Consider the following 27,960-nt stretch of genomic DNA (forward strand, 5'->3'; position numbering starts at 1 on the left):
ATTGTGCGACGAGCCCGGCCGGAAATAGTGTAGTGGTTAATCTGGTCCCCAAACAGATTGGTGCTCCCGCTCAGCAGTCATGGCGGAGTACAGCCAGGCAGGGCTCCTGGCGGCTCTGCTCCTCTTCACGGCCCTCACGGTCCGGGATGTTTACCTGGGCAGGTCGAGCTCTGAGCCGGGACAGCAGCAGGACCACAGACCCGGACAATCCCCGGAACTGCTGTCCGACTCTGAGCCCGGGAAACCCGCCAAACACTCGATGTACACCGGGCCGGTGCTCCGCTTCCAGTACTGGTGAGTTAGCGAGGAGGCTAAAGGCTATCAGTTAGCATCATGGATAAACTGTACTGCACTGTGTAGGGAACCGTAGTTAGCAGTTAGCACAGAGGCTAATAGACTAGCAGTTAGCATGATGGCTAAAGGCTGACTACTTCTATTACAGAAAGGGGACAGTAGTATTTTATTATTTCAGAATATTATCATTAAATGAAACCTAGACGAACCGGGTAAAACGTGAACAAATGAACCACAGATCGAGGATTTGAGTAGTTGAAGTAAAATTAAAGAGGCTAAATAATGTCCAAAAATAGTCAAACATGTAAACAGATCCTCTAACTGACCCCGGTCCTGGTCTCTCCCTGTTTAGTATCTCCTGAGGATACAGCAAAGTGTTCCAGGAGTACTCCAGAGCCATCAGCCAGCTGTACCCGGACATCCGCATCGAGGGAGAAAACTACCCTCCAACCCCCCTCAACAGGTGAGCACTGACATCACTGAAACACCTTCAACAGGTGAGCACTGACATCACTGAAACACCTTCAACAGGTGAGCACTGACATCACTGAAACACCCTCAACAGGTGAGCACTGACATCACTGAAACACCTTCAACAGGTGAGCACTGACATCACTGAAACACCTTCAACAGGTGAGCACTGACATCACTGTAACACCTTCAACAGGTGAGCTCTGACATCACTGTAACACCTTCAACAGGTGAGCACTGACATCACTGAAACACCTTCAACAGGTGAGCTCTGACATCACTGTAACACCTTCAACAGGTGAGCTCTGACATCACTGAAACACCTTCAACAGGTGAGCTCTGACATCACTGTAACACCTTCAACAGGTGAGCTCTGACATCACTGTAACACCTTCAACAGGTGAGCTCTGACATCACTGAAACACCTTCAATAGGTGAGCTAAAGCTGCATTCCAGAAAAGTGGGAAGTCGGTGTTTTCCAACCTCCAACCAGGAAAAGTGCACTGGAATGCCACTCAAACTGGGAGGTCCTAGTCGAAGTTGGAGAAAAAATATCTACCCTGACTTCACAGAGTTGCTTCAATCTGACGTCACTGAATCTGACATTCAGCAAGAATGTAACTAAAGACAGCTGTTTACAGAGTGTTTATATACCTCATCCATCATTTTTCCTCCTCTATTTGACTGATCGCGAGAAGGCAGGTTTGCTGGAGGTCAAAATGTCTTTTGAGAAACAAAACAAAAAGCAGCTTATCGTGATCAGCTATCTTTGGTGTTTACATTCGTCTGGAATGCTTTGAGGTCGCAGCTGGTACAATCCGAGTGGGATAAGTCTGACTTCCCACTTTTCTGGAATGCAGCATTATATCACTGAAACACCTTCAACAGGGGAGCTCTGACATCACTGAAACCCCTTCAGTAGGTTAGCTAAGACACTTTCAACAGGTGAGCTCCAATATCACTGATACACCTTTAACAGGTGAGCTCCAACATCCCTGAACTGTGCTGTCAGAGCTTTTGTAAAACCAGTTTAACAAGCCCTGCCTTTTTCCATCTTCAGGTGTGTTGGGAACCTGTTCTCATATCTGAAGCTGCTCGCCATCCTGGTCATCGTTAGCGGTCAGAACCCCTTTGTGCTTCTGGGACTCGACACTCCGAGAGCCTGGGCCTGGACCCAGGACAACAAGGTATCTGTGACCAGTATAACTAGGTGAACCCAGACCTGGACCCAGGTTAACCCCGTTGTGGTCCTTTTCAGATCTTCTCTTGTCTGATGGCTTTCTTCCTCTGCAACATGATGGAGACACACTTCCTGTCTACGGGAGCCTTTGAGGTCACGCTTAATAGTAAGTTCTGTTTGGTCCATAGGTGACGTCACTGTGTGTGGTGGTTTCTCATTAAACCTCATTTCCTAAAAAGTTGGGACGTTGTTCAACTCAGAATGATGATTTTCTACAGCTGAAGCATGTTTCATTAAGAGGGAAAGATAGTAGAGTAGAGGTGTAACCGTGTGTTTGGTCTCTGTGCTCAGATGTGCCCCTCTGGTCCAAGCTTCAGTCTGGTTACGTTCCAAACATCCAGGAAATGTTCCAGATCCTCGACAACCAGCTGAAGATGAACCCGCTTGATCAGAGGAGCTTCACCACTGCCTAGAAGAACCCCAGGTAAACAAACAGGCAAACACAGGAATAAAAAACAAACTACACCAAGGTCTCTGTGCTGTATTGAAGCATATTCACGGAGGGTACGCTACAGAGGATGGTGAGCCATAATAACCAATAATGAAACAGAAAAGCCTTGAAATGTTCCCCTTTGTTTGATGAATCTGGAATTACTGGAGGTTTCAATTTTTGAATTAAATCACCTGTAAACTGTCAGCTGGTATTTTTAGTTACCACCTTTCTACTCTGTCTCTCCAGCCGTGCTGCATTCAGGTGACCCAGCTCAGTGGGACGTTCAGCCGCTGGCGTTCATGAAGGTTTGGCCCGAAAGCAGATTCTGCTGGGCCTGGCCGGATGTCCTCTGCCACGAAACGAGCACTCCCTCTGGGCCGGAACACATAGCAGCACTACACTACCCATGATGCACCTGTCGGCACTACAGTGAGCTGTAGTGGACTCTGGTGGACTGGACTCTCCTGGTCTCTTTTTTTAATTTATTGATTTAGTCTAGTTTGTTCATCAGAAACACCAAAAGTCTGTGTCCACTAAAGTCTGTCTACATTTGAGGCTTATTTAGAAGTCTGTGATAACAGTATCATCAGTAACTAAAACTAAAATTTTTAAATCATTGAAGTAAATCAATCTACATATCTAAAAAATAATCTAAATAACTAAAACTAAAATGTTAAAATCAGTTTTGTTAACTAAATCAACCTTAATAAGTAAAACTAACATGCTAAGAGGTTAGAGTAACCAATTTTGTGCTGAAAAAACTTTTAGTGGATACGGACCCTCAAAGTGCGGTACTGCTGTAGCTTAATTCTAGTTAGCTTGATGCTAGTTAGCATTTGTCTGTACAGGAAGTACCAGACAGGAAGCTGAAACAAAGTCATGTGAAAATGTTTTTTTGTGTGTGTTACATGTCTTAAGTAAAATAAAATTCAACAGTGACTGGAGTGACTTTAATTTTCACAAAAGGAAAAAAACATGAATTTGTCTTCAACAGAGCTCTTTACAATAAAATGTACTTCCTGTAACGACTACAGACGTCAATAACAGCCTTTCTTAAAGGTCACATGATGCAAAAAACACTTTCAGGCTTTTCTAGAAAAAATATGCACCCCTGGCTTGTCCACAATCCCCACAAGAATCAGAAAAATCCAGCCCCCCTCACTCTCCACGATTGAGAAAATCCTGAGAGGGACAGAGTCAGACAGCTCAGTAACATTTAAAGACACAGAAACAGCTCGTTCTTGGCAGTGCTGAGTTTTTTTTTTTTTTAAGATGATCTGGATGCAGACCTCTCAACTGGGGCGATGACGTATATTACCTAAGCCGAATTTGCAAGACTTGGTAGATTTTTTATATATATATATATATATATATATTTTTTTTTTTTTTTTTTTTTTTTTTTATAAAACTGTGCTGTTTTGTAAAACAGCCACTTACTGCTTTACTGCCCGAAACCACAGCTTATTCCCTACTTCTACTTCCTATCCACTATATAGTGAGCAGCATATAGTGGACTAAATAGTGGGCTCAACTGCAAAACACAAAAATGATTTTGGACACGACTCATCGCTGTCTCACAATGAAAACATCTAGCAACAATGGCTTGTAGATTTCCATGACAACGGCTGAGGATAGAAATTAACAGCAGAATTTCACTGAAAACTGATACTGAACGTATTTTCACAAAAAATAAAAATACCAGTAGATCAGTGATTCTCAACGTGTTGCTCTTATATGTCTTTCAAATATTCCCCTAGAACACCTTAAAAATGGAAACTTCTTTACCCCTTTTCACCATTTTTTGCCACTTTTCATCAATTTAAGCTACGTTTTGCCACTAAATACCACTATTTTCCTACTTTGTTGGCCACATTTCTTGCAAATTTTTACCTATTTTTTCCAATTTTTGCCACTCTTATCCAATTTTGCCTATTTCAGCTACATTTTGCCATTAAATACCACTTTTTCCTACTTTTTTGCCCCTTTTTGTCACATTTGTTGCAACTTTTTACCCATTTTTTGCTCCTTTTTTTCAATTTTTGCCACTTTTATCCCATTTTTGCCTGTTTAAGCTACCTTTTTGCCATTAATTACCACTTTTCCTACTTTATTGCCCATTTTTTACCCTTTTTTTGCAAATTTTTACCCCTTTTTTTTTTACCATTTTTATCCCATTTTTGCCCCTTTTCACCATTTTTATCCCCATTTTCACCCACTTATGCTACCTTTTTTCATAAAATACCAATTTTTCCTGGTTTTTGCCCATTTTAGCCACTTCTTTTTGCCACTTTTATTCAATTTTTGCCTTTTTTCACCAATTTTTTTCCCATCACCTTTTTAAGCTACCTTTTGCCATTAAATACCACTTGTTTCCTATTTTTTGCCACTCTTGACTGATTTTTGCCCATTTTCGCTCATATTTTTGCCACTTTATGACCATTTTTTGCTACCTGTCACTCACTTCTCACCCATTTTTGCTACTTTCTGAACCTTTTTCCATCTTTCCTCCCCAATTTTGCACATTTTCACCCATTTTTGTTGCTTTTAGACCATTTTTGCCACCTTTGACTTAATGTTATTGATACTTCAAGCTGTTTTTGCCACTTTTCACCACTTAGATTGTGGCTCTTGCAAAGGTATTTTTCAACAATTTGGGTCGTTGGTTGAGTTTGGTTGAGTAACACCACAATAGATAAAAGAAATTTGTGTCTTTAGTGGTAAAATAGTACACATTTTTGTGTGTATTATCACTTATTTTTGCAGAAAGATAATGGTCTCATGTCTTGTAATCCTCATAAGGGGAAAAAGTAACTCTGCTTTGAATCCCTAATATTTTCTTGCAGATTAAATACTTTGGTTAAAACCAACAAACAGAAAAGGTTTTTAAAAGTTTTTATATGTGTTCCTGTACTCCTCTCGTTCGTCCGTCATGTTTGAGAGCAGCAGCCGTCATCGCCCCAGTGTAGAGGTCTGCTGCCAGATGCCTCTCAGGATTTTTGGCTGCTGATTACAGAGGCATATAGAAACAGAGAGATCTCACAGTAGTCTCATGTTACTCCTCTAACCAATAGCTGTTTATGGTCATACAGACATTTGATCCAAATAGAATATTTCAAAAGTAGTATTTCTGCAAAAAGGTAACCAACTGCAGCTGTAAATACGTCACAAGCTGGAGGAAGCAGAAAAATGCAAACATCAGTCAGATAAATACTCAACGTTTCCCTCAGTAAAGAGACTTTATTCCTCACTGTCGTTTAACAATTTCAAATTATCAACCAATCAATAAACAAACAGATCAACAGCAAATGGCTCTAACATAAACTCACATTACATTAAATTATTTTCAAAATAAAAGCTGATTGATTCGTTTAAAAGGTAGCTATTAATAGAAAACCCTCAGTCTATATATTTGATTACTGATCATCAAAACAATGAATACTGATTAAAGACTCCAAGCCTATTACTGATTATTGATCAATACAATTAAGAATCATTGATTTAGACTTCAAGCCTATTGGTATTGATTACTGAGCATTAAAACTAAGAATCATTACTCCAAGTGATCGATGAATCAGTCCAGGTGATCATCTGATCGAGGTGAACACCTGTGGGGCAGGTAAGGTGTGGAGTCTCAGACTGACACATCAGAGGTGTAGATCGATGAACAGCGAGGGCAGAACACCTGTAACACAAACACAGGTGTCTGCTTTCATCCTGTTTAACTCTCATGTGAGAACACCTGGAATCACAAGAAAATACCTGAAACACAGAAACACCTGGAAGAACATCTGAAAACAGTTAAACCCAGAAACACGTGAAGAAATAAAAGGTGTGGTCCTCCTAAGACTGGGATGCAGGCTGATAGGAGTGTTTCAGGTGAAGTTTATAGTCTCACCTGATGGACAGGTGTGGTCCTCCATTGACTCAGACTGGGGTAAAGGCTGCAGCTCTGGCCCAGCTGTTGAGCTCCGTCTCTGGGTAAACTCAGCTGGAGGTGTCCTGTCTTCTGAGATGGCTGACTGTGATTGTCAGCGCTAGACGGAGACAAAGTTGGAAAATCTTCATCTGGAAAGAGTTCAGCCTCAAAGGGGGGAGCGCTGGGACACCTGGGACCAGGATAGAGAGAACGGATTGGTAATCTTCTTATCAATAAACCCAATCACCATCATAATTCTGAGCTTTTCTTACCTCAGACAGACACATGGAGTCAGGAAACAGTATCTCCACATGCTCAGATCCTCCCCCTCCTCCCCCTTTCCAAGTGTCCAGGCTGAGTTCTTGGGTCTGAAGATGACAGTCTCTGACAGCCTGATGCCAACCAAGCCTACAGAGTCCACCTGTTTATCTCCCTCCTCACCTCCATGACTCCATCCCTCCGTCTCCCCCCTTCTTCCTCTCTCTCCCCCCTCCTGTCTCATCAGGGTCTGTCCCTTTCTGAGGTTCTTGCTCCTCTGCAGAGCTTCCTCCACCCACATACGGGACAGGTTGGAGGAGGGGTAAGGGCTGCAGCGTCTCCCCCCGAGCAGAGGGGAGGAGGGCAGAGAGGAGGTGAGCCTGGCCCCCCCTCCTGGGTGAGGGGAGGAGGGGAGGGAGCAGGCGTCTTTCATCTTTGGTACAGGTCTCACAGGAAGTCCCCCAGATGATGCAGGACTGATGATGTCACAGCCTCCAACCCTGTTACCTGTCAGCGGCTTCACCTGGACAGGTGAGTCATGTGCTGCTGTGTCTACCAGCTGGTGGACTCCAGACACTTCCTGCACCTGTCGCCCACCTGCCTCAGAGATCTGCCTGGTAATAAAAGAGTTAAAAAAATAAATACAAGGAACACATACATAACTATATGAATAAATAAATAACTGCACAAATAAATGAATCTATAATTTAATTAATTCTATAATTGATTAATGTTGTGAATTCTCCCCATGCTGCCTAAATGGCGGCATCTGCTGGTCAGCAATGTACCTGCAGCTTCATCTCTGGAAGGTGTGATGATATATGGCCCTCTCCAATTGTGATTTAGCACCAATATTAGCTCATTTTTTGCACTTTTAACCCCTTTTTGATACTTTTTGCCCCTTTAACCAATTTATTGCCATTTTTAACCCCTTTTTAATCACTTTTCCTGCATGTTTAACCCCCTTTGTGTCACTCTTTATTCCATTTTTGACACTTTTCACCCATTTTACCACTATTCTACCCCTTTTTGCATCATTCCTGCCAGTTACTTCCACTCTTGAACACCTTTTCACTACTTATTTTAGCTTTTTTTTTGTTGTAACTTTTAACCAATTTTTGATACTTTTTCCCATTTTTGTTTCTTTAACCCAATTTTTGCTATTCATTAACCCCTTTTAAACCATTTTTCCTGCATGTTTTATCTCTTTTGTGGCAAGCTTTGATCATTTTCATCTTTTTGAACCCTTTTTTAATCACTTTTTGCATTTTTTTTTTGCCACTTTTAACCCATTTTTGTTACTCTTTTACCAATTTTTTGACACATTCCTGCACATTTTCCTGCAAAAGTAAGTCTGTTTATGTCTGAAAAATGAAAATTATCAGAATAAAACAAACAACAAATTAAAAGAAAAAAAAAAAAACAGTGGACCAAACCTTCAGACAAGACCACAAACCAAACAACAAAACCTTTGGGGGGTGGAGTATAGCGTCTCCATGACAACAGGTTCATTATCAGATGGTTGTGGCATCCTCTCACAGGTCAGAGGTTCAATCTTGAGCTTATTTTCTACTTCCTGTTTGAAGGAGAAATATTTTAATATTTCATTTTCAGTAATTTATCCATATTCTGCCATGTTTTTGAGCGGTAATAAAGAAGTACACTTTAATTGTTTATAATCATCAGACGGTCAGCTAGAGGGATTAATTTACAGGAAACAGACTTTATAACAGAACAGATGAGAGTACTGGACCACTCTAGTCCACTCCTAAAGAGAACGGTCTAGACAGCCCTCTCTTAGGGCAGTCTAAACCATCTACCTGTCTCTAACCTGATCTCTACTCTTAAAAAAAGTTTACATTTTTATCTACCAAACAAAAAAGAAAGAAAAGAAAACACCTGAAAACATTTTACCTTCTTTGGTTTGTTGAAGAATTTCCTGATTGTTTTCATCCCTGCTGAAATCTCTCCACATTTACCTGGACAGGTAAACAGGTGGTGGAGTCTCTGTGAGTGTACCTGGACAGGTAAACAGGTGGTGGAGTCTCTGTGAGTGTACCTGGACAGGTAAACAGGTGGTGGAGTCTCTGTGAGTGTACCTGGACAGGTAAACAGGTGGTGAAGTCTCTGTGAGTGTACCTAGAAAGTTAAACAGGTGGTCTCTGGAGAGGTAAAAAGTGATTTTCTCACCTTTGTGTCATCTGATTCCTGTAAGCTGATGCCTTCCTCTGGTTTATTGTTTGTGGCTGTGGCAGTGGCTGTGTTGTCCAGCAGAGGGCAGCAGAGACCAGACTGTGGCCTGTAACCATGGTAACATCTCTTGTTTAGAAGGATGAGACAGATTACTGACTAACCTAAAGAGCTAATGTTAAACTGGTTAAACCGGTTAAACTGGTTAACCGGTTGAACTGGTTCAATCATTGTCATATAAGATCAGGACTCTGCAATACTGCTGCTCTGAACGTTCGTCCAGTCCGGTAGGTGGCGGTAATGAGTCTAAAGGAGGTTTACTAACCTTCACAGAGATAACGAGGAAGAATTAGAGCTTTCCCATGAAATGATAGTGGAACTAACGTTGGTCAGAGCTATTGGCGGGAGTAAACCAGCTACTTAATTTACCGGGATAAACCGATTTAAGGTCTGAGGATAAACACAGATTTACGAAAGCCAACGGCTAATGCTAACGGCTAACAGCCAACGACACGACAAAACTACTGACGGTGAGTCAGCCCTGCTAACGGCTAATGCTAACTGTAGTCTCTGATTCTAATGCTGACGGCTAATGCTAACTGTAGTCTCTGATTCTAATGCTGACGGCTAATGCTAACTGTAGTCTCTGATTCTAATGCTGACGGCTAATGCTAACTGTAGTCTCTGATTCTAATGCTGACGGCTAATGCTAACTGTAGTCTCTGATTCTAATGCTGACGGCTAATGCTAACTGTAGTCTCTGATTCAGGCTGTTATCTAAGTCCTGGTCTGGTCCTAGCCCTGGTTTATTACAGAGAGAGGGGGGTTTAGAGGAGATGAGGGCTCAGGTTATCTTTTAATCATATTCATAATAGTAATGATAATCATACTATTATTGTAATTATTACTATCATGGTATTAGATGTTTCTGTTTTAAATCTGTCAGCTCTAACAGCCATTCAACAGGAAAAATAAAAATCTGTCTTTAATTAGGATTTATCTGTAATTTTAAGTATTAATCTGTACAGTAAAAAAAGTGTTACAATGGCGACTTAAATGCCAAGTACTAGAAACTCAAGCGAATAATCAAGAATTCAGGCAGATACCTGAACTTTGCTACAAGTAGAGTGACTCTGGTTTAAGTGAGCTGATCTACAAATCTCTTGTAAACATAGAGTGACTCTGGTTTCAGTGAACCGGCCTAGAAATATACTTCAGTTAAAGTGGAGTGACTCTGGTTTAAATGAACTGGTCTGTAAATCTACTCCATTTGAAGTAGAGTGACTCTGGTTTAAATAAACTGGTCTGTAAATCTACTCCAGTTAAAGTAGAGTGACTCTGGTTTAAATAAACTGGTCTGTAAATCTACTCCAGTTAAAGTAGAGTGACTCTGGTTTAAATGAACTGGTCTGGGAATCTACTCCAGTTAAAGTAGAGTGACTCTGGTTTAAATGAACTGGTCTGGGAATCTACTCCATTTGAAGTAGAGTGACTCTGGTTTAAATAAACTGGTCTATAAATCTACTCCATTTGAAGCAGAGTGACTCTAGTTTAAATAAACTGGTCTGTAAATCTACTCCAGTTAAAGTAGAGTGACTCTGGTTTAAATGAACTGGTCTGGGAATCTACTCCAGTTAAAGTAGAGTGACTCTGGTTTAAATGAACTTGTCTGGGAATCTACTCCAGTTAAAGTAGAGTGACTCTGGTTTAAATGAACTGGTCTGGGAATCTACTTCAGTTAAAGTAGAGTGACTCTGGTTTAAATGAACTGGTCTGGGAATCTACTTCAGTTAAAGTAGAGTGACTCTGGTTTAAATGAACTGGTCTGGGAATCTACTTCAGTTAAAGTAGAGTGACTCTGGTTTAAATTAACTGGTCTGGGAATCTACTCCAGTTAAAGTAGTGTGACTCTGGTTTAAATGAACTGGTCTGGGAATCTACTTCAGTTAAAGTAGAGTGACTCTGGTTTAAATTAACTGGTCTGGGAATCTACTCCAGTTAAAGTAGTGTGACTCTGGTTTAAAGTAACTGGTCTGGGAATCTACTCCAGTTAAAGTAGAGTGACTCTGGTTTAAATGAACTTGTCTGGGAATCTACTCCAGTAAAAGTAGAGTGACTCTGGTTTAAATGAAGTGGTCTGGGAATCTACTCCAGTTAAAGTAGTGTGACTCTGGTTTAAATGAACTGGTCTGGGAATCTACTCCAGTTAAAGTAGAGTGACTCTGGTTTAAATGAACTTGTCTGGGAATATACTCTAGTTCAAGCAGAGTGACTCCTGTTTTAAGTGAGCAGAGTTAGATCTGATTGTTAATAATAAAAACATGTTGTATTATATTAATCACCAGTGATCTGCTTGTAGCAGCTGACAATGGCCTCCTCAAGGTTCTTGTTCTCTTAGACCTCAGTGCTGCCTTTGACACAGTAGATCACAACATACTCATCCACCGCCTGCAGCACTGGGTTGGGGTTTCAGGACCCGCCCTAAACTGGTTTCAATCCTACCTCGCAAATAGAACTTTCTCCGTTTCACTCAACAACTCTTCCTCCACCTCCGCCCCTCTGTCATGTGGGGTTCCCCAAGGTTCGGTCCTAGGCCCCCTTCTGTTCTCCATCTACATACTTTCCTTAGGAAAAATCTTTCAGGAACACATTTCATTTCACTCCTATGCAGACGATACACAGTTATATCTCCCCCTTCAACCAAATGACCAAACCGGACCCACTTCCCTTACTGTCTGGAGGATATGAGGACATGGATGGCTGATAATTTCCTACAGTTAAAGGTGCAGTGTGTAATATTTAGCCTATTGCATATAATGCATTTAGCAAAACAAGCTTGGTTAAAATGAAACATAACATTTATAAGTAGATTGATCTAAATTAGTGTTGACATCTGATAACACATTTTTTTAAATTAACTCAGAACAAGCCTTTTATTCATACATAGGGAGGGTCCCCTCCAAGGACGCTGGCATCTTGGATTTTTGCATTTTGCCTGTTTCTATGGCACCATAGAAGGAACCAAATGACATTAAAGCATGTATTGATTTTTAAACTTCACTGGTTCCCACAGTTATCACCAAAGAAATGATCATCACACTCCAGAATTGACTGTTAGATGTTGATGGTCCTAAAAAACAAAACAGAGGTCATCATGTTCCATCCTTCCAGCTCCACTAAAATCACAGTACCGTCACTTGGTCAGCTATCAAATCACATCACATCCCACGCTAAAAACCTTGGAGTAATTTTTGACAGTCACCTGAAATTTGACATTATTTCGGCATCAATCAGTCCTCCATTCACCGTTTACAGCTTGTCCAAAATGCTGCTGCACGACTCCTCTGTAGATGTAAAAACGAGATCATATCACACCCATATTAGCATCCCTACATTGGTTACCAGTTCAGTACAGAATCCCATATAAAAGTCTGCTGTTTGTATATAAAGCCCTTCATGACCTCACCCCGAGCTACGTCAAAGAACTCTTAACACCCTACAGTACAGCTAGACCCCTCAGATCATCAGATCAAGGACTTTTAACCATCCCACGATCACACCGTAAACTTGGCGACAGGGCTTTTTGAGTAGCCGCTCCAACACTCTGGAATAACCTACCATCACATATACGATCAGCTGTTTCTGTGGACTGCTTCAACAAACACCTGAAGACTCACTTTTATTCTCTTGCTTTTTGTAATTGTAAATCCACCCTGGCTCTGTGTCCTTGTTTCTTCCTTGTTTTATGCTTGACCCATGTTGTGTGTGTGTGCGCATGTGTATGTGTGTTTTATCTGTCTAAGATCACTATTGTCCCCTGACCTATCACACCGTAAATGGGTGTGCAGGTGGTATACCAATATGTACTTGCATACTTATGGGTATGCCACTGTAATGTTGTCTATGTTTGTGTCTTAAATGTACTTGCAATGCCATGATCTGTTCTACTTGATGTTTTTAAATATACTCTTTTTAAATTTTCCTGTGGTACTGTGGTACAAACTTTGTTTTTTGAAAGTGCTCGATAAATAAAGTTGACCTTGACCTTGATAAATGTTAAAGTTGGCTAACCTGGCTGTGATTTCTGTGTTTTAGGTCATCAGGGTCTCTGATATGAGCAGCTCTGTAAGTTTTTTTTTTTCTTTCCAAAGTTTTCAGGAGGTTTATTGTTTACCACCATGTTTAACTCAGTAATAGAGCCGACAGGAAACAAGATCTTTTCATAAATTTAATAACCACAGTATAATAAAATATGGTTGTTTTTCAGGTCATGAATGGTAATTAGTCAAGTTATAATGAAATATGGTTATTTTTCTGTTTACAATAAAATGTTATAAAATACGGTTATTAGTCAGGTTGTAATAAAAAATGATTATTGAGGCTTAACTTTACCCCCCTGTTTAACCCTTGTTATGGATGGCCTTGGCGGTCATTTATCAACTTCACCTGCACAGGTATCTGAAGCCCCTCCCTCTGCTATGATTTCATCATGGTCTGTCATATCTCCTCAGGCTCCTAGGAAGAGGAGGGCAGCAGGAAGTCCTCTTGTGTCCCGACCTGGCGTTAAGACCTGCAGAGCGACTAGCACTAGGAGGAGGGCTAATGCTAACAGAGTAGCTAATGCTAACAGAATGGCTAACAGGATAGCTAATGCTAGCACAGCTCCTGATGGTGATTCGCCGCCCTCCACAGAGACCATTGATGTGATGGACAACACCGAGGACAGTGAGTACAATCAGTACTCAGGTATTGATGATCAACCTCAATCTGATCAATGACTCACTGTCTGTGCTCTCAGGTGTTGAGGAAGTGGTGGACCTGACCTGTGAGAGCTCAGAGACGACCGTGGTGGACCTGACCAACAACGACTCTGTACTGGTACCAGACACCATATTAGACCACAGAATACTCCTGTGGACCTGACCACCACAATAATACTGAACCAGGAGGGTCCAGTTGAGTTAGACCACCAAGGTGGACCTGACCACCACAATAATACTGAACCAGGAGGGTCCAGTTGAGTTAGACCACCAAGGTGGACCTGACCACCACAATAATACTGATTCAGGAGGGTCCAGTTGAGTTAGACCACCAAGGTGGACCTGACCACCACAATAATACTGAACCAGGAGAGTCCAGTAGAGTTAGACCACCAAGGTGGACCTGACCACCACTATGATACTGAACCAGGAGAGTCCAGTAGAGTGAAACCAGACCACTGTGGTCGACCTGACCATTTAATCCAGTCCCAGACAAACCATGACACCAGTGTGTTACATCAGCCAAATGAATGTTATAAAGGATACATAATTGATCTTGTAGATGTTTTAAGTTAATAATGAAGTTTAAAATCAAAGTTTCATCTATAATCAAAAACGCCCACTAATCCAGTCTTCTTCTGGCATTTCTCCTCCTCGGTGTCTCTGTTCCTGGGTTGTCTCTCCTCCTGTGCTGCCCTGGTCCAGCTGCTGGATGAAGGTGAAGTATTTTATATTTCCTTGTTTTATACTTTTCCTAGTTTTTCATTGTCAGATTTCTGGAGCTGTGTGTAGTGAACACTCAAAGAGCCCAGCAACCTCACATCTATGGCCCTGGCTGTTTTCATTCAGGTCCTCAGAACCAAAGAGTCTCCACAGGAGAAAGTTATGTAGTCAGCAGTGATGAAGATGAGGACACACCCCCTGTTCACAACGCCATGATTATGTCCTGTCTACACTCAAACAGCTCCTCCAGGTAATAGTCTGATCCCACCACACCAAATATTGTCCTTTCCTAGCCAGGTGATAGTCTGATCCCACCACAACGACATTTTATCTTGCTATCAGAGTAAGGTAATAGTCAGATCCCACCACACTGACATATTAAACTTCTGTCAGAGCCAGATAATAGTCCAATCCCACAGCACATACTTATTATACCTTCAGAGCCAAGCAAAAGTCTGATCCAACCACACCAAGATTTTATCCTTTCAGAGACAGAAAATAGTCAGATCCCAGATAAATGTTTGATACCAGTTAATAACTGATCCCAGGTTTTTGTCTTATCCCGGCTTATAGTCTGATCCTAGTAACAGCCTGATTTCTTGTAATAGTCTGATCCTGGGTTATAGTTTGATCCCAGGTAAAAGTCCCATCCGAGGTGAAAGTCTGATCCCTGGTAACAGCCAAATTCCTTGTTACAGTCTGCTCCCAGGTGAAAGTCTGATCCCATGTAAAAGTCCGAGCCCAGGTAATAGTCCCATCTGAGGTAATAGTCTGAAATCAGGTAATATCTGATCCTGGGTTATAGTCTGATACCTTGTTATAGTCTGCGCCAAGGTAATAGTCCCATCCCAGATAATAGTCTGGTCCCTGGTGATATCTGATTTCAGATAACAGTCTGAATTCAGGTCCCAGTCTAACCCCAGGTCTGTGTCTGTTCCAGGTCGACTCCAGGGACCATCAGCTGTCCTGTCTGTCTGGACTCGTACTCTGAGGTGAGCCCTACACACCTGATCCACAGGTGGCTGAGTCCATGTAGAATCCTGCGTTCTGAATGGCTTTTGTTTCTCCACAGATCGTCGAGAGCGGCCGATTGGTTGTTTCCACTAAATGTGGTCACGTGTTCTGTAGCCAGTGTCTCAGAGACTCTCTGACATCATCACACACCTGTCCTACCTGCAGAAAGAAACTAACCCACCGACAGTACCACCCCCTCTACATCTGATGACAGAGTAGTCCCTGCAGGAGCAGAGCTGTGTTAAAGTAATCCTTGATGGATTATTGGTGGATTATCGTTGGATTATTGATGATAAATTGATGTAAATAATGGATCTAGTTTTCTTGGTTCTGTGTTCTGTTTGTTTGTGTTTTCTATAAACTGACAAACCAATAAAAGTTCAGTAAATATATCTGAAATGTGGTCGTTTGTATGGGTTCCTAGAAGTTCATCAGAACCCACCATCAGGTGAGTTAGACCAGGTAATCCCAGACTTTTCAGACCACAACCCCCAAAATAACCGACCAGCCACACCATGGCTCATAAGTTCATCTCCCCTCTATGGCCCTGTTTTAGAATCTCCTTTAAGAAGGTTCCAGTTTACTAAATATACTAAAACCTTGACTTTAGGACCCTGCCAACCTCTGATTGGTCAGATTTCACTATCATCTCCATGTCCTCCAGGTCCATTATCACCTCCAAGTCCTCCAGGTCCATTCTCATCTCCAAGTCCTCCAGGTCCATTATCACCTCCAAGTCCTCCAGGTCCACTATCACCTCCAAGTCCTCCAGGTCCATTATCACCTCCAAGTCCTCCAGGTCCACTATCACCTCCAAGTCCTCCAGGTCCATTATCACCTTCAAGTCCTCCAGGTCCATTATCACCTCCAAGTCCTCAAGGTCCACTATCACCTCCAAGTCCTCCAGGTCCATTATCACCTTCAAGTCCTCCAGGTCCACTATCACCTCCAAGTCCTCCAGGTCCACTATCACCTCCAGGTCCTTCTAAGGTTAATCGTTATTTAACCTAATCATAATTCATTAATATCTACTGAGCAACTTCTGTGGGATGCAGATACCGCCTCATGCTAACACTAGTGGTGAGGGCACTGGAAAAAAATGCAAAAGTAACCAAAAAATTTTAAAAAATATTTTTCATTAATGTTTACTAATAATTCTTTCAGTAACAGGATAAATATCTGTTTTATTTTTCAGAAATATTTGTTGATAATTTTGATTATTAACAGGATAAATGTCTAGTTTATTTTCATTAATATTAACCAGTTATTTTAATTATTAACAGGACAAATTTCTGGTTTATTTTTCATTAATATTTGCTTATAATTCTGATAAACAGGATAAAAGTCTGATCTTTTTTGCATTAATATTTACAAAAAAAAAAATCATTATAAACAGGATAGATATCTGGTTTATTTTTCATTAATATTTACTAACAATTTGAATTATTAAAAGTAAAAATCAGGTTTATTTTTCATTCATATTTACTTATATTTCTGATTATTAACAGGATAAATATCTGGTCTTTTTCATTAATATTTACAAGAGGATTTCTTTATAAACAGGTTAGATATCTGGTTTATTTTTTCATTAATCTTTACCAACAATTTTTAATCATTAACAGGATAAATATCTGGTTTATTTTTCATCTATGTTTACTAATAATTTTAATTATAAACAGGATAAATATCCGTTTTAATTTTCTTGGGGTTTTTTAGGTCACCAGTTGTTGAAGGGTTAAACTAAAACCACGTTGGAGCTCCTGTTGTTTGTCTTCATATGATTCTGAGTCACCAAGCAGCAGGTCACAGGACTGATGAGTCACTGTCACATGACACCAGCTCTGCAGCTGATTGGTGGAGGTGCAGGACGATGACAGTGCTCAGCAACTTCTGGAAGAAAATAAGTAAATATTAAAAAAGTGATATAATAAGCATATTTCACAGATTTAAAGATGAAAATATGATAAATAATCTATGTCTATTCTATAAAAGATGTGTATCAATATGAAAATGTCTAATTTTGGCATCATATCTGTTGGGAGGAGATGAAATAATCAGAATATGAAGATAGAATTGACTACAGCTATAAGTGCTGGAAAAGCTTGAATTCAAAAAGGTTTTTAAACCCAGCTAACAAACAAACATCATTAAAAACAGCTCATAGGTAAAAATAATGGCATTTAATCAACTTTAGTCTGACATGGTTTTCACTAATTTAGCCTTAATTATTTTTTTTTTTTACTCTCATAAACAGACCATGGACTAGATAGATTGTTTATTTTTCAATTATATATTAAAAGGCAGAAACAATCTGCATCAATAAATAGCCATGCAAGGACAGAATCAGAGTTCATGGTTAGTGCTCTTGTTTAACACCCTAGAATTAGAAGAAAAAAAAAAACTTTTAGTATCATAATCTATTTTTCTTCTTTGCGTGGATAGGGTGTGGGTGGTACTGAATTGAACTGTACACATATTAAGGTTGTTTGTTTAAAAAAATATTATGAATTTACTATTTTGCTGTGTGTATCTAGTTCAATGAAGAAAATAAATGAAGAAAAAAATATATAAATTAAAAAAATGGGTATAAACTTTGATTTTATTCTATTAAATATGTATTTAAACTATAATTTTATTCTACTAAATATTTTAACTAATTTATTGTTAATAAATATCAAAACTGTTATTATATTAAATACTAAAACTGTAATTTTATTTTATTAGATATTAATACAAATTTTATTTGCCTTAAAATTTTAAACGTATTTAACGTTTAACTTACAAATATCAAAAACTTTAATTTGATAAAATTAAAAATTAAAACAACAAACATACCTTCAGAAAGGACACAAGCAACCTACAGGACAATCAATCATAAATAATCAGTTCAATATATAAAAGAAAAATTAACAAAAACATGTTTATGTTGCCCAGCTTACATTTCTGTGGTTTAAATTTTCGTATAATATTATTGAAATGATCAAACCGAAAATTTTACATGGTATATGTTTTATTAATACCATCAATAGTAATGAAAATGAAATGAATATTGATCAAAATAGTATGAATATAATAATGAAATAATATAATAGTAGAAAAATTGACTTTAATAAGTTTAATTGGAAAAAAATATTGATAACAATAACTTGTTTTTTGTCTGTCATGATGACGTCAGCATTCTTTGTACATCATGTGAACTTTATTCAGGTTGAACCTGATTGGTCAGGTCACTCCAGTGGGAAAATCCCTTCATTGGAAAGCGCTTAGTCATTCCTCGGCCTGTGATTGGTCTTTTTGGCGGGACCTCGTTTATCAGACCAATGGTGTGGCACGCCGATGTTTCACCCTGGTGGCGTCAGTGACGTTTGTGGCGGAAGTAAACATAAGAATAGCTGCAGGATTTAAAGCTGCGTCACAAAGTTTTAGAGGCAGAAAAGTTTGGGTCTGTTTTCGGCTGAGTTCGGTTCTCCCCGGTTTTCTTACGGAAATCCCTGAATACCTTGGTCTATTTTCATCTTCAGTCCGGCTTAGACAGGTCATTTTCCCGCTTTCAGCATGTCCGTGACGGTGAAAGCTTACCTGTTGGGTAAAGACGAGGCCGTGAAGGAAGTCCGGAGGTTCACCGTGGATCCAGGTGTGTCCACGAGCTTCGAATACCTGAGCAGGAAGACGGCAGGTGTGTTTACCTGTCTGAAGAACGATGGCTTCAATATGTTCTATAGAGGTAAATGTTTATTATTATTTTATTTTATTACAGAGGAAAGTATTTGATATTATTATAAATAAAAACTGTAATAAATCCGGTTGAACTACAGCCTCATCATGTTCTTTAGAGGTAAATATTGCTAAACTACAGAGGTAATGGGTTTTTTTCCTATTACCAAAAAGGGATTTCTTTTTCTTGTCCCACCCTCTAATTGGCCAGCTTAGAAATGCAACAGTTCGGATAGGTTTTAAAATCCACTTTTTTCACATTCTGTTAATATTTGTTTATTATTTAAAACAGCCTGCGTCCACTGAGAAAATAGGTCCATAGTGAGGCATGCTCGTTTTTATCATTGTTTTAATCCCTGCAAGATGCCAACTATCAACAAAAAAACAAAGGGCTGTCCCATTCCTGTTTCCACCACTTGCAGCCCTTGCAGCCTCACTCAGTCACATTCCAGGGGCAGTCAGTTAAGTCCAGAAGGGTTCAGGGTTTAGGGAGGAGATTGAGATTCAGCCCATCCTATCTGAACAGATTGAGCCCTGTAAGAAAGTGACAGGACCAATCAGGACTAAGAGGCTGTACTTTTGGGTGCAGCGAAGTCATGAGTAAGCAAGCAGCATGGCGGAAGAGATTAGCCTGGATGCTGCTAAAGCACCAGTTTTATCAGAACTTGACATTTCTTCCTTAAAAGAAGAACAAAGATCAGCATTGAGCATTCTTTGGTGGTTCTTTGGTGGTGATGGTTCATGTTATGCAAACTCTGAGTTTACTCTCGGTAGCAGCTACTTGGTCACATGCTTTGTTGCTCTGATTGCCCTGTAAAGATGTGACAGACAGAACGTCCATCCAATCACCCTCTAAGTTTTTTTTCAAAGGCTCTGCCCTTTTCCAAAAATTGTCTATGGGAAGTTTTCCAGATGGATGTGTGAACCAAATCCATCTGGCATGTCAGGTTCTGATTGCAACCCTGTAGCTCTGATTTCAGCTCCTTAACCCTGATTTCATCCCCTTAGCCCTGATTTCAGTCTGGTTACACTGATTTCAGCCCGTTTACTCTGATCGCATTCCCTTTTACCCTGATTTCAGTCCGGTTACACTGATTTAAGCCTGTTTACCCTGATTTCAGTCCCAGTAATCTGATTTCAGCTCCTTAACCCTGATTTCATCCCCTTAGCCCTGATTTCAGTCTGGTTACACTGATTTCAGCCCATTTACTCTGATTTCAGCCCATTTACTCTGATTTCATTCCCTTTTACCCTGATTTCAGTCCGGTAACACTGATTTAAGCCTGTTTACTCTTATTGAAGCCCTTAACCCTGATTTCAGCCCCTTATTTTATTTCAGCCCTTTTACCCTGATTTCAGCCTCACTAATCTGATTTCAGCACCCTAACCCATAGCAATATGATCATCATCAAAGTAATCATAGTTGTGATCATATTAATGATGATCATATTGATAGTTATATTGTTAATGGTCATGATGATGATGATGATGATATTAATGATGACGGTTTGGTGTCTTTCAGATGAAGATGGCGACCTGGTGGCGTTCTCCTCTGATGACGAGCTGATGATGGGTCTGGCCTGTATGAAGGACGCTACGTTCCGTATCTTCATCAAAGGTAAGAACTCCCATCCCCCATGACACTCACTTGTATCAGACCCCATTTACACCGCCATGACTGCAGCTGAAGATGCCGCCATGTTGTTTTGTTCATTTCCATGACAACAGCAACTTTTGAAAACAACACCATCACAATCATTTAGACCATAAACACAGACTAAAAAAAAACATGCCATCCTAGCTGTTGGAGATGTCTTTAAGGACATGTTTATCTATACTTATTTTATTTTTTTAAATATGACTTATTTACACCTTTATTTTGTTTTCTAAAAATCCTATGTACTTTTATTTTTTATAATAAACGTAGACATTTGTTTTTTTTAATAACTTTATTTAGATATTTAATGTTTACATTCATATAATTTAGACTTTTATTTCACTGTTTCTTTAAATAACCCGTATTTACACTTTTAATAGACTTTTTTGAAATAAACCCTATTTAGACTTTACTATTTTCTAATACAATTTCTTAAGACTTGTTTTTTGTTTAAATAAACTTTAGACTTGTTTTACTGTTTTTTAAAATAAACTTTAAGTCTTTTAAGGTCCTTTTTTTGTTTATAACCATTATTTTGAAATCTTCCAGAGAGGAAGGAGCACCGCAGAGACTTCCCTCTCCACGCCTTCCCACCTTTTGCCTTTGGTCACCCCCCTCCTCCTCTTCACCCCCTTGGACCCCATCAGGGGCCCCCCCCTCACATGACCCCACCCCCGGCCCTCCACCCCAACGTGACCTGTGATGGTTGTGAGGGCTCTGTGATCGGGACCCGCTTCAAGTGCACCGTGTGTCCCGACTACGACCTGTGCTCCACCTGCCAGGCTCAAGGGAAGCACACTGAGCATGCTCTGCTGCCCATTTGGCACCCACTGCAGGTGAGGGGACGTCTGACCACGCCCACCAGTAATGTCACAGTGTTGTCTGTGTGCTGCAGAGGGCGATCTTGACTTTAGAGGAGAAAATAACTAAAGGAATGTAGAAACGCAACAAACTGAGAACTGAAACTGAGACCTGACGACCAACAGTTTACAATTTATCAATGAAGAGATGATCAATGATATCAAATAGAATCAGTATTTATATCTGATATTGATAATCAATAATATTGATAATTGTCAGTCATAGATGAATCAGAACCTCTCTAACATCACCAATGTCTGATATTGATAATCAATAACCCTATCGGGTCTTGTTGCCATGGCAGTGGTTCCCTCGTGGCCGCTGGATGAAGAAGATGAGACACTGCATGTGGAACCAGAACCTGAACCAAAACCAGAACCGTCCTCAGGACCAGGACCAGGCTGGACCCAGCAAACCAGCCTCTGAAGCTGATGCCCCCTCAGGTCAGTTTGATTGATAGATCAGTAATCAATGAGAAAAACCTGACAGGTGTTACATGATCGATGACATCACTCATGACATCATCACTATCTGTCTTCAGCGTCTCAGGCAGGTGTGGACTTCCTGAAGAACATCGGAGAGGGCGTGGCCGCCATGTTGAGCCCACTGGGTGAGTGATGTCACCTAATGTCAGAGCTGCTCTCTGATTGGCTGTCTAGATCAGGAAGTGACCATGCCTTTTCATAGGAAAGCTGCAAATGTAACAAGAAGTGATATCATCTGTTTGCAGGTATTGACGTGGACATCGACGTGGAGCATGAAGGCCAGAGGACCAAAGTGACCCCGCCTACTCAGAGCGGTGCTGAGAGAGATGTGGAGATGACCGAGGCGAGCAGTGAGGGCGGGGCCAGCAAGGATGGCGGAACCAATGGCGAGGACAGGGCTAGCAAAGAGAGCAGGACCAACAGTGAGGGCGGAGCTACCTGCGAAGACGGGGCTAATCAGCAAGATGAATTGGGCGATGGTGATGGAGCCAGCGACAAGTCAAAGGTCAGTTTAACTGTGACTGTTGATTAGTAGTAAGAGTGGATGCTGGTATTGTGAGCAGGGCCAGCTTTTGGTGGAGGATTCTAGGGATGATGAAGTCAATAACTGGATCCAGGCCTAGTTCCCTGGCCCCCAGTGCTGTTCTTGTCCAGTGAAACCCTGATATGTGGATGTCTACAGTCTCAGTGTTGTTCCTGATCACCTGTCCTGTTTCCAGGGGAGCAAAGACTCTGATGAGGAGTGGACTCATCTGAGCCCCCGTGAGGTCGACCCGTCCACTGGAGAGCTGCAAGACCAGGGCCTCCCAGGGCCCCCACCAGGACCACCAGGACCAACAGGCCTGAGAGAGGCGGCTCTATACCCTCACCTGCCTCAAGGTAAGCCCCGCCCCCCAGTCTGTATGATCGAAACAGCTGATACTAAAAAGACAGGATCAGAAAACTGAGAAAAAGGCAGAGGAACTACACATCCCGTAATCCCATGTAGTTGCAGTATTTTGTTGTCAATAACCAATGATGGTTTAACTTGGTTTAAACACATACTCAGGTGTTCACTGGTCAGAGATAGTCTTTATAGTCCATTCCAATGAGGTTTCAGATGAACTCTGTCTCCTAAACCTAACCATCATTTACACTGGGGTCACTCATAGTCAGTCTACCGTGGATGGTTATGATGTCACGGAGTATAATGACCTGTGCTAACCCCTCCACTCTCCCCCCACAGAGGCCGACCCCCGTCTGGTGGAGTCTCTCTCTTCCATGCTGTCCATGGGTTTCACCGATGAGGGCGGCTGGCTCACTCGTCTCCTTCAGGCCAAAAACTTCGACATCGGCGCCGCCCTGGATGCCATCCAGTACGCCAAACAGCCCCGCCCACATCAACCGTGATGATGTCAGCGCTGATGTTCTCCTTCTTCACCATGATTCCTTTATCTGATATTTACCGACTTAATAATCAATCACCTGATTACTGTTATCAATCAATACGTCTCATTGATCACTGTTTCTACGTCTTTATTATCTCTGTCATGATGTTTATCTGATCAATAAAAGCATCAACAAACAAACAAGTTTTGACTCATCTGTAAAGCTCAACAGATCAATAAAATAACAGGTAACAAACTGATCAATAAATGAACAGATCAGTAAATGAACAGTAGGGCTGACAGGATGCAAGAGCAGATTAGGTCCAATTCAGGTGAAAGTCACTGAAGATTTCAGCTCCATAACAACAGCCCTAACTCTGAATATCACTGCAGACTCTTAGCTCAGCTTTAGCCTCACCAAATCTCATGGTATTTTGATCTCATCACACCCCTAAAAATAGCCGAAGACAGGATATGACTAATGATGATCAGGTTTCAGTAAACTGTACATCTAAATAAAATTAAACCATAAATATTTAAAACTAGAGGATTTAATAACCTGAGCTGATTGGTCTTTGGCCCATCAGTGGGCAGAGCTTAGCGGGTTAATTCTACAGGAAGTCATCAATCATAAAGTCCTCCCCACTATCAAATAGGGGGGAGAATGGACTTAGGAGACGGGGTCTGTGGACAGGTAGGGTCTGACCAATGACATCAGAGTCAGGCGAAACAGAAGCTCCGCCCACAGAAGGATCCAAGCCAATGCCCTGAGAATCCTCCCCCTCCCTCTGTTCAGAGCCAATGAAACGAGCCCACCTGGAGACGCACCCACTACCTGCAGAGGGAGGAGTCAGCCGTTTAGAGGGAGGGGGCAGGTGATCGGCGGGAGGGACCACCTGTCTGGTGGGAGGAGCCTTCTCTGTGTAGAGGCAGGACTGGTTCTGGCTGGCTATGCTGGTCCTGGTAGGAGGGGGCGTGTCCTCCTGTAGATAGAGGAATACTGGTCAGTGATTGGTCCAAAAAGGCCAGCTGAGAGGTTTCAGGGAATAAAGAGGAAATCTGAGAGGATGTAGATCTCAGTGAAACCATAGATGACAGTAGGTATTTATTTAAAGTAATCTTAGAGTAGTTTGATAATACCCCTGGACTCCATCATAACTGTGTGGAAAAACACCTCACCTCATATGCATGTCTCTACCAGTTAATCTATTAACCTACATACAACCAACCTACATCTAACCTACCAAACAACCTCCATCCTGACCAATCTACCAACCTATCCTATCTAAAACCAACCCACCTACCTACCTACCACCAGTATGCAAACTAACCTGTCTACCAACCAACGTACCTACCTACCTACAACCATCCTACCTGCCTTCCTTCCTTCCTCCCTACCCTGGACCTAAGGAAAGGTCCAACATCTTCAGAATAGCAGCAAAGTTTAACAGTCTTACCTGTTCAGGTGAGCAGCTGGGAGCCCCTCCTCTCTTCCTCTTCCTATCAGAGCACAGAATGATTAAAATGATTCACCTACAGTCAGCTTTAATGGCACACTAAAGAGCTCTAAAAGGACACTAAAGAGACCTACTGGGACACTAAAGAGCTCTAACTGGACACTAAGGATCCTTTAATGGCACACTAAAGAGCTCTAAAAGGACACTAAAGAGAACTACTGGGACACTAAAGAGCTCTAACTGGACACTAAGGATCCTTTAATGGCACACTAAAGAGCTCTAAAAGGACACTAAAAAGACTTAATGGGAGCCTAAAGAGCTCTAATGAGACTTTAAAGAGCCTTTAATGGGACCCTAAAAAGCCCCAATAGGACACTAAAGAGCTCTGAAAGGAGCCTAAAGAGCTCTAATAGGACACTAAAGAGCTCTAATAGGACCCTAAAGAGCTCTAATAGGATCCTAAAGAGCTCTAAAAGGACACTAAAGAGCTCTAATAGGACATTAAAGAGCTCTAATAGGACATTAAAGAGCTCTAATAGGACACTATAGAGATCTTGTAGGACACTAAAGAGCTCTAATAGGACACTAAAAAGCTCTAAAAGGACACTAAAGAGACTTAGTGGGACACTAAAGAGCTCTAAAAGGACATTAAAGGACATTTAATGGGATGCTAAAGAGCTCTAATAGGACACTAAAGAGATCTAGTAGGACACTAAAGAGCTCTAAAAGGACACTAAAGAGACCTAATGGGCCACTAAAGAGTTCTAATGGAACAATAAAGTGCTTTATTAGGACACTTAAGAGCTCTAATAGAACACTAATAAGCTCTGACAGAACATTTAGGAGCTTTAATGGGAAACGTTAGTGTAGCTCTTATAGGAGACTTTTTAAAATCAGGGTCAGGTGGGTGTGGCCTCTTTCAGAAGAAATATTCATACCTTTCATTCATGCCGTTGCCATGGAGCTGCTTCCTGTCAAACAAACCATCCTCATCTTCCTCAGCCTCCGCCTCCTCGGGGTTGGCAAGGTATTTACTCCAGCGGCTCACCTGAGTGTGACTCACCTGTAGAGGTAGGAAAAAGGGGCCAGAGAATAAAAGAACCCATTTTGGTTACATGTACCCTGGTCCTGCAGAAGGAATCAGCTGGGGCAGTCTATAATGATCTGGTCTGTATCTGCTACAGGAGACCATGAGGATCAGGTCTGGATCCTCTGTAAATTGGTAAAGGTAGACTGGTTTAAGAGGAAGACTTGTCAGGTTGATTGATCACCAATATTACTGATTGATCCTGATGAGTGGAGTTTCTTCAAAGCTACAGTTCAAACTGACCCGATGTCAGCAGGTGAGAGGAACAGAACTCCTGAGTGAGTGACTGGGTGGGTGGGTGAGTCGGTTACCTGCTGCTCCTCCTCAGGCTCCGCCTCCTCCTCTGCTTGCTCCCTGTAGGTAGAATGATTGGCAGGTGATTTTATGATTACTGAGGCATGAATAAATAGTGGGTATAGGCAGTTACCATAGTGACCAGGCTGCATGCTCCTGCTCCTCCAACACAGCTCCTCTCATGGCATTCAGCTTCTGAACATGGCGCCTGCAGTCAGCCCCAGAGCCCCGCCCAAACTCCTGCCAACCAATCAGCACCAATCAAATGGCACAGCAAAGAAACAGTTTGGCCCCAAACAGCTCTTTGTTTGGTACCACTGAAAAGTGTAGTGTAAAATTGTAGTTTATTGTCATATTGTAATACAGTGTAATATTGAAGTGCTGTATTGTAATGTTGTATTGCATTGTGGTGTAATGTTGTAGTGTAATATTGTGTTGAAACACAAGATTATGTAATGTGGATCTGGCTTTGCTTGGCTGATGAATGTGTGCTGCAGGAGATGTGTTTCGGTCGCTCTCTGCTCTGGAAATTTTGGCCAGACACTTCTTCACAAAGTGTGTGAATTCATCACTCCGGCTTCCTGAATGCCATTGTGTCTGTTAGTCACCCAGCAACTCTAAAATCTGTCAAGTTGGCGTGTCCCTCTGTGTTGAGGAGGATGTTTCCCGCCTCAATGTCTCGATGGATCTTCCTCAAGAAGTGAAGGTATTCAAGACCCCTCGGGATAGTGGCAATCTCATCCTCTGTCAACGCCGTGCTGCGTAGTCTGATGATGTTAGAGACTGGCCTGGCTCTGCAGTACTCCATAACAATCCACAGGTCTGTGTTCTTGAAGTATCTGCCATTATACTTCACTAAGTAAGGGCTGTCACATTGCATTTGTAATGTTTAATGGTAATGTTGTTGTGTAACGTTGAAGCTGTAGTGTAATATCGTACAATAAAGTTATGTTGTACTGTGCTCTATTGCATCATCTCCAGTTTTTGTCACCATTAATTGATGTTCTGATTGATTATTGATTTAACTGACCTTGACCAGCGTCTGTTTCTCTCCACATAGCTTACAGCTCCACTTCTTCACCTTCTTCACCTGCACACAAACAGAGGTACAGGTGTTGATCAGCAGGAAGTGACATCACATACTCAGCAGAAATAAACCCATGCCCAGGGCTGATTAGAAGAACTGTATTTGGGTTGAATGATTTTAAGGATAATTAGAATGATTAAACCTGTAAATCAAATCCAGTCTCAGTTCTCCTGAATCGACCAGTCAGAGTCCTGATTCATCGTCAATCAGCCTTATTGATCCCACATAAAGTCAGTTCTACAGACTCAGTCCAGCTGTCTGATTGGACGACTGATGTCATACTGTTTAAGCCAGTTAGCTCGTGTTTGAGCCAGTTAGCTTGTGTTAGGACAGTTAGCCCGTGTTTTAGCCCGTTAGCTTTGTTACCTGTTGAACCTGGAAGCTCTGACAGGAGAAACACCTGACGACGTGAAACACCTGGACCATGACCCCCTGTTTGGTTTCTGTTTTTCTCTTCGTCTTCTTCTTCTTGTTCAATTTCTGGCAGTTTTGTTTTTCTCGGAGATTTTCGCGGGGATTTTTGAGCGTAGTGTTACGTCATACTATACATCACTTCCTCTTCATCTTCTTGTTGATAGCGGAGCATTACCACCCCCTACTGTTCAGTCATCCCTTTAGTTATAATATTCTTCTTCTTCTTATTATTATTATT

General features: G+C 41.3%; 4 protein-coding genes across 5 annotated transcripts; 3 read left to right on the plus strand and 1 right to left on the minus strand.

Moving 5' to 3' along the window:
• Window positions 1-20: 20 nt before the first annotated feature.
• selenot2 (selenoprotein T, 2) lies at window positions 21-3,377 on the plus strand. Its single transcript, XM_041797487.1, has 6 exons — window positions 21-294; window positions 647-757; window positions 1,826-1,952; window positions 2,024-2,111; window positions 2,297-2,429; window positions 2,685-3,377. The coding sequence occupies exons 1-5, from the start codon at window positions 80-82 to the stop codon at window positions 2,416-2,418; spliced, it is 663 nt and encodes a 220-aa protein (XP_041653421.1). The 5' UTR covers window positions 21-79; the 3' UTR covers window positions 2,419-2,429; window positions 2,685-3,377.
• Window positions 3,378-9,128: 5,751 nt separating this feature from the next.
• rnf4 (ring finger protein 4) lies at window positions 9,129-15,691 on the plus strand. Of its 2 annotated transcripts, none has more exons than XM_041796986.1 (8): window positions 9,129-9,332; window positions 12,898-12,927; window positions 13,314-13,527; window positions 13,601-13,674; window positions 14,268-14,280; window positions 14,412-14,535; window positions 15,226-15,277; window positions 15,358-15,691. In XM_041796986.1, exons 2-8 carry the CDS (start codon window positions 12,916-12,918, stop codon window positions 15,505-15,507), a joined length of 639 nt encoding a protein of 212 aa, XP_041652920.1. In that variant the 5' UTR covers window positions 9,129-9,332; window positions 12,898-12,915; the 3' UTR covers window positions 15,508-15,691. The 2 variants fall into 2 exon arrangements, with proteins under 2 accessions (XP_041652920.1, XP_041652919.1); XM_041796985.1 differs by having other exon boundaries at window positions 9,130-9,332; window positions 13,601-13,680.
• A 2,984-nt stretch (window positions 15,692-18,675) lies between these two features.
• Window positions 18,676-23,584, plus strand: sqstm1 (sequestosome 1). The gene is made up of 8 exons (XM_041797750.1): window positions 18,676-19,023; window positions 20,536-20,631; window positions 21,220-21,506; window positions 21,836-21,974; window positions 22,073-22,141; window positions 22,262-22,521; window positions 22,736-22,895; window positions 23,242-23,584. Exons 1-8 carry the CDS (start codon window positions 18,855-18,857, stop codon window positions 23,403-23,405), a joined length of 1,344 nt encoding a protein of 447 aa, XP_041653684.1. The 5' UTR covers window positions 18,676-18,854; the 3' UTR covers window positions 23,406-23,584.
• LOC121516455 (MRN complex interacting protein) lies at window positions 23,515-27,857 on the minus strand. Its single transcript, XM_041797751.1, has 7 exons — window positions 27,675-27,857; window positions 27,252-27,311; window positions 26,355-26,461; window positions 26,239-26,281; window positions 25,779-25,903; window positions 24,841-24,883; window positions 23,515-24,366 (listed from the first exon to the last, which is right to left on the minus strand). The coding sequence occupies exons 1-7, from the start codon at window positions 27,732-27,734 to the stop codon at window positions 23,995-23,997; spliced, it is 810 nt and encodes a 269-aa protein (XP_041653685.1). The 5' UTR covers window positions 27,735-27,857; the 3' UTR covers window positions 23,515-23,994.
• Window positions 27,858-27,960: the final 103 nt, after the last annotated feature.

Source organism: Cheilinus undulatus, linkage group 10 (genome assembly GCF_018320785.1).
Source record: "Cheilinus undulatus linkage group 10, ASM1832078v1, whole genome shotgun sequence".
NCBI classification, from domain to species: domain Eukaryota; kingdom Metazoa; phylum Chordata; class Actinopteri; order Labriformes; family Labridae; genus Cheilinus; species Cheilinus undulatus.

Excerpts from the sequence above, each read along its gene's own strand:
- rnf4 (XM_041796985.1), top strand. Across the intron at positions 13,528-13,600 it reads GATGGACAACACCGAGGACA|GTGTTGAGGAAGTGGTGGAC; the intron begins GTGAGTACAATC and ends CTGTGCTCTCAG. Across the intron at positions 15,278-15,357 it reads GTCTGGACTCGTACTCTGAG|ATCGTCGAGAGCGGCCGATT; the intron begins GTGAGCCCTACA and ends GTTTCTCCACAG.
- sqstm1 (XM_041797750.1), top strand. The coding sequence starts at position 18,855 with ATGTCCGTGACGGTGAAAGCTTACCTGTTGGGTAAAGACGAGGCCGTG. Across the intron at positions 21,975-22,072 it reads TGAAGCTGATGCCCCCTCAG|CGTCTCAGGCAGGTGTGGAC; the intron begins GTCAGTTTGATT and ends ATCTGTCTTCAG. Across the intron at positions 22,896-23,241 it reads ATACCCTCACCTGCCTCAAG|AGGCCGACCCCCGTCTGGTG; the intron begins GTAAGCCCCGCC and ends CTCCCCCCACAG.
- LOC121516455 (XM_041797751.1), bottom strand. The coding sequence starts at position 27,734 with ATGGTCCAGGTGTTTCACGTCGTCAGGTGTTTCTCCTGTCAGAGCTTC. Across the intron at positions 27,312-27,674 it reads AGAGCTTCCAGGTTCAACAG|GTGAAGAAGGTGAAGAAGTG; the intron begins GTAACAAAGCTA and ends GTTTGTGTGCAG. Across the intron at positions 26,282-26,354 it reads CATGCAGCCTGGTCACTATG|GGAGCAAGCAGAGGAGGAGG; the intron begins GTAACTGCCTAT and ends TTCTACCTACAG.